The sequence below is a fragment of the Diaphorina citri genome, unplaced genomic scaffold (assembly GCF_000475195.1).
Source record: "Diaphorina citri unplaced genomic scaffold, Diaci psyllid genome assembly version 1.1 scaffold95641, whole genome shotgun sequence".
NCBI lineage: Eukaryota > Metazoa > Arthropoda > Insecta > Hemiptera > Psyllidae > Diaphorina > Diaphorina citri.
This window is the reverse complement of record NW_007472600.1, coordinates 1-2,018: the sequence shown is the minus strand read 5'-3', so window position 1 is coordinate 2,018 and position 2,018 is coordinate 1. Positions and strand designations below refer to the sequence as shown.

General features: G+C 35.8%; 1 protein-coding gene across 1 annotated transcript in view; it reads left to right on the top strand.

Annotated features, from left to right (window-relative positions):
• The window catches only part of LOC103524087 (NADH dehydrogenase [ubiquinone] iron-sulfur protein 3, mitochondrial-like), a gene marked incomplete at both ends in the record, with an annotated part of 10,069 nt that extends 8,236 nt beyond the window's left edge, over positions 1-1,833 (top strand). Inside the window, one exon of the mRNA XM_008489092.1 lies at positions 1,583-1,833. Coding sequence (XP_008487314.1) covers positions 1,583-1,833 — 251 coding nt within the window. The remainder of the gene's footprint in view (positions 1-1,582) is intronic.
• Positions 1,834-2,018: the final 185 nt, after the last annotated feature.

Below are 2,018 nucleotides of genomic sequence, written 5' to 3'. Positions count from 1 at the left end.
ATGGATACAGTGGAGAAGCATGTATCTACACTTCAGTTCTATTCTTAGGTCCCTAAAAAAAAAAAAAAAAAAAAACCAGGTCTTTAAACCTCAAAATGAAATTAATATTGTATACACTTGTTTATTCTATTCACAAATATAAAGTTCAATGTAACTGTAATCCACTACTCTACTTGAATTGCAGAACGAAGACACCACAACCGCGAACATCAACGAACGACAATAGTAGTAAAGAGTATACCAAAACTCCCGGTACCTGTAGTTTCGTGGACTACCTTTCTTTATGTGTAAAATAACATTAAGAACTACATGTATTATCAAGTTTATCTTTTTAATATCAATCCAGTAACCCTATTGAAGATAATGGTAAAGAATGGAACAGACACCTCGATATCATCAGTATCAGTGAGATCATATGAGGTATGTGGTTCTAGTTATTTGTGACGGTATTAAACATATAGTGAAGACCTTGAGTTTTGAGTCAGTGACCCCTGTATGTTCAAGATGGACAGAAGGGCTACTCGAAATGACACCCGGACAAACTAGAATCCATCCATATCCCATGATTTTCTTATGGCGTTTTTTACATAGTTGTGTCCTTTCAATAATCGAAATGTAAGTCTCCGTGGGGATTTCCAAGAAGTCCCCCGGGGAAGTAATTGATCCTTGTTATAGCGTAGATTACTTCTAGAATAAAGTGTAATTCCGCGTGGTAATTTTGTGGTGGGTTCATGAATCCATCCTCCGTTTACAGGGTTAGAAGGTTTCACACGTGTAGTTGAACATTACATTCATTTATGTGAATACATAACCCTGAAGTTGAGTCCACGATGTGATGTAGAGTCCCGTAAAGGAGTCCGTAAGAACCTCCCAGCTTCTATTTGGGAAGACACCAATATCTACCATAACATCATGGCTGTATACAACCAAATATAGTAACCTTAGTTACCTTTAAAGGTTGAGATTTAGTTCCAAAACGTCTGAAGAAGTAGTAAAAAACCTAAACCTAAAACTCTTACTATACGCCCGTTGCATTCAGATATCTTTACTTAAGTATTAAATCCAAGGCGAGTTTTAAAAAGATTTTGCATCGAGTAACAAGATAGTATACGTTATAATAGTATGAGCTCTTTTATTAAAATTTCGAATGGTTGGATGCAAGTTATGAGTAATAATTTCGAGTAGGTTGCAATACCTAAACCTAGATGGCTTAGGCTATGCAATCAGAGTGAAGACTATTACTCTCAATGTTCACATCCCCCCAGGGTTTTGCCCATACATAAAAACATGCACGAAAAAAAATAGAACCGTAATACCGTATGAGACTTATTAAAATGCCCGGCAAAGTATTCTTTATCTAAGTAAGGTTCAGTAGTAAGTAGGTGGCTTTCGTTTGTGAAAATAGAATATTATTATCCATCCATGTATCCAATCAAATTTTATCCTCCGTTGTAAATGTAAGCGTAATCGCACATTGGAATATCCTTTTTTATTTTTAATTTTTATTTTTTCGCTTCTACTTAATTTTTTTTGATGGGTCATTATAGGAGTGTAAAATAATTATTATCTCTTGCTTTTCCAGCCACCATCAGAAAGCCAATAGATGAGGTTGCTCGCTCTCATTTAGTAGACTTTGGAAAGTACTGTGCTGAAATACTCCCCAAGTACATTGAGAAAGTTCAAATCACTAGCGGTGATGAGCTGGAGTTGCTTATCATTCCCGAAGGAGTTGTACCTGTGTTGCAGTTCCTGAAAGATCACCACACAGCTCAGTTTGTCAGCCTGGTTGACATTGCTGGCATGGATGTGCCCAGTAGACCCAATCGGTTTGAGGTGAGGAACCTATTTTTTTCTATTTAAGAAACACTTTTTATTTAATTATTTATTTAAAGGTAGATTAGACTTTACATAATATTCTTAGATTGTTTACACTTCTAAGCTAAACTGAAAAATCATTTTCCTCCTGCAGTCTGACTAAGGTCTTGTATATTTTGACATTTTAGGGTCCCCCAATAACA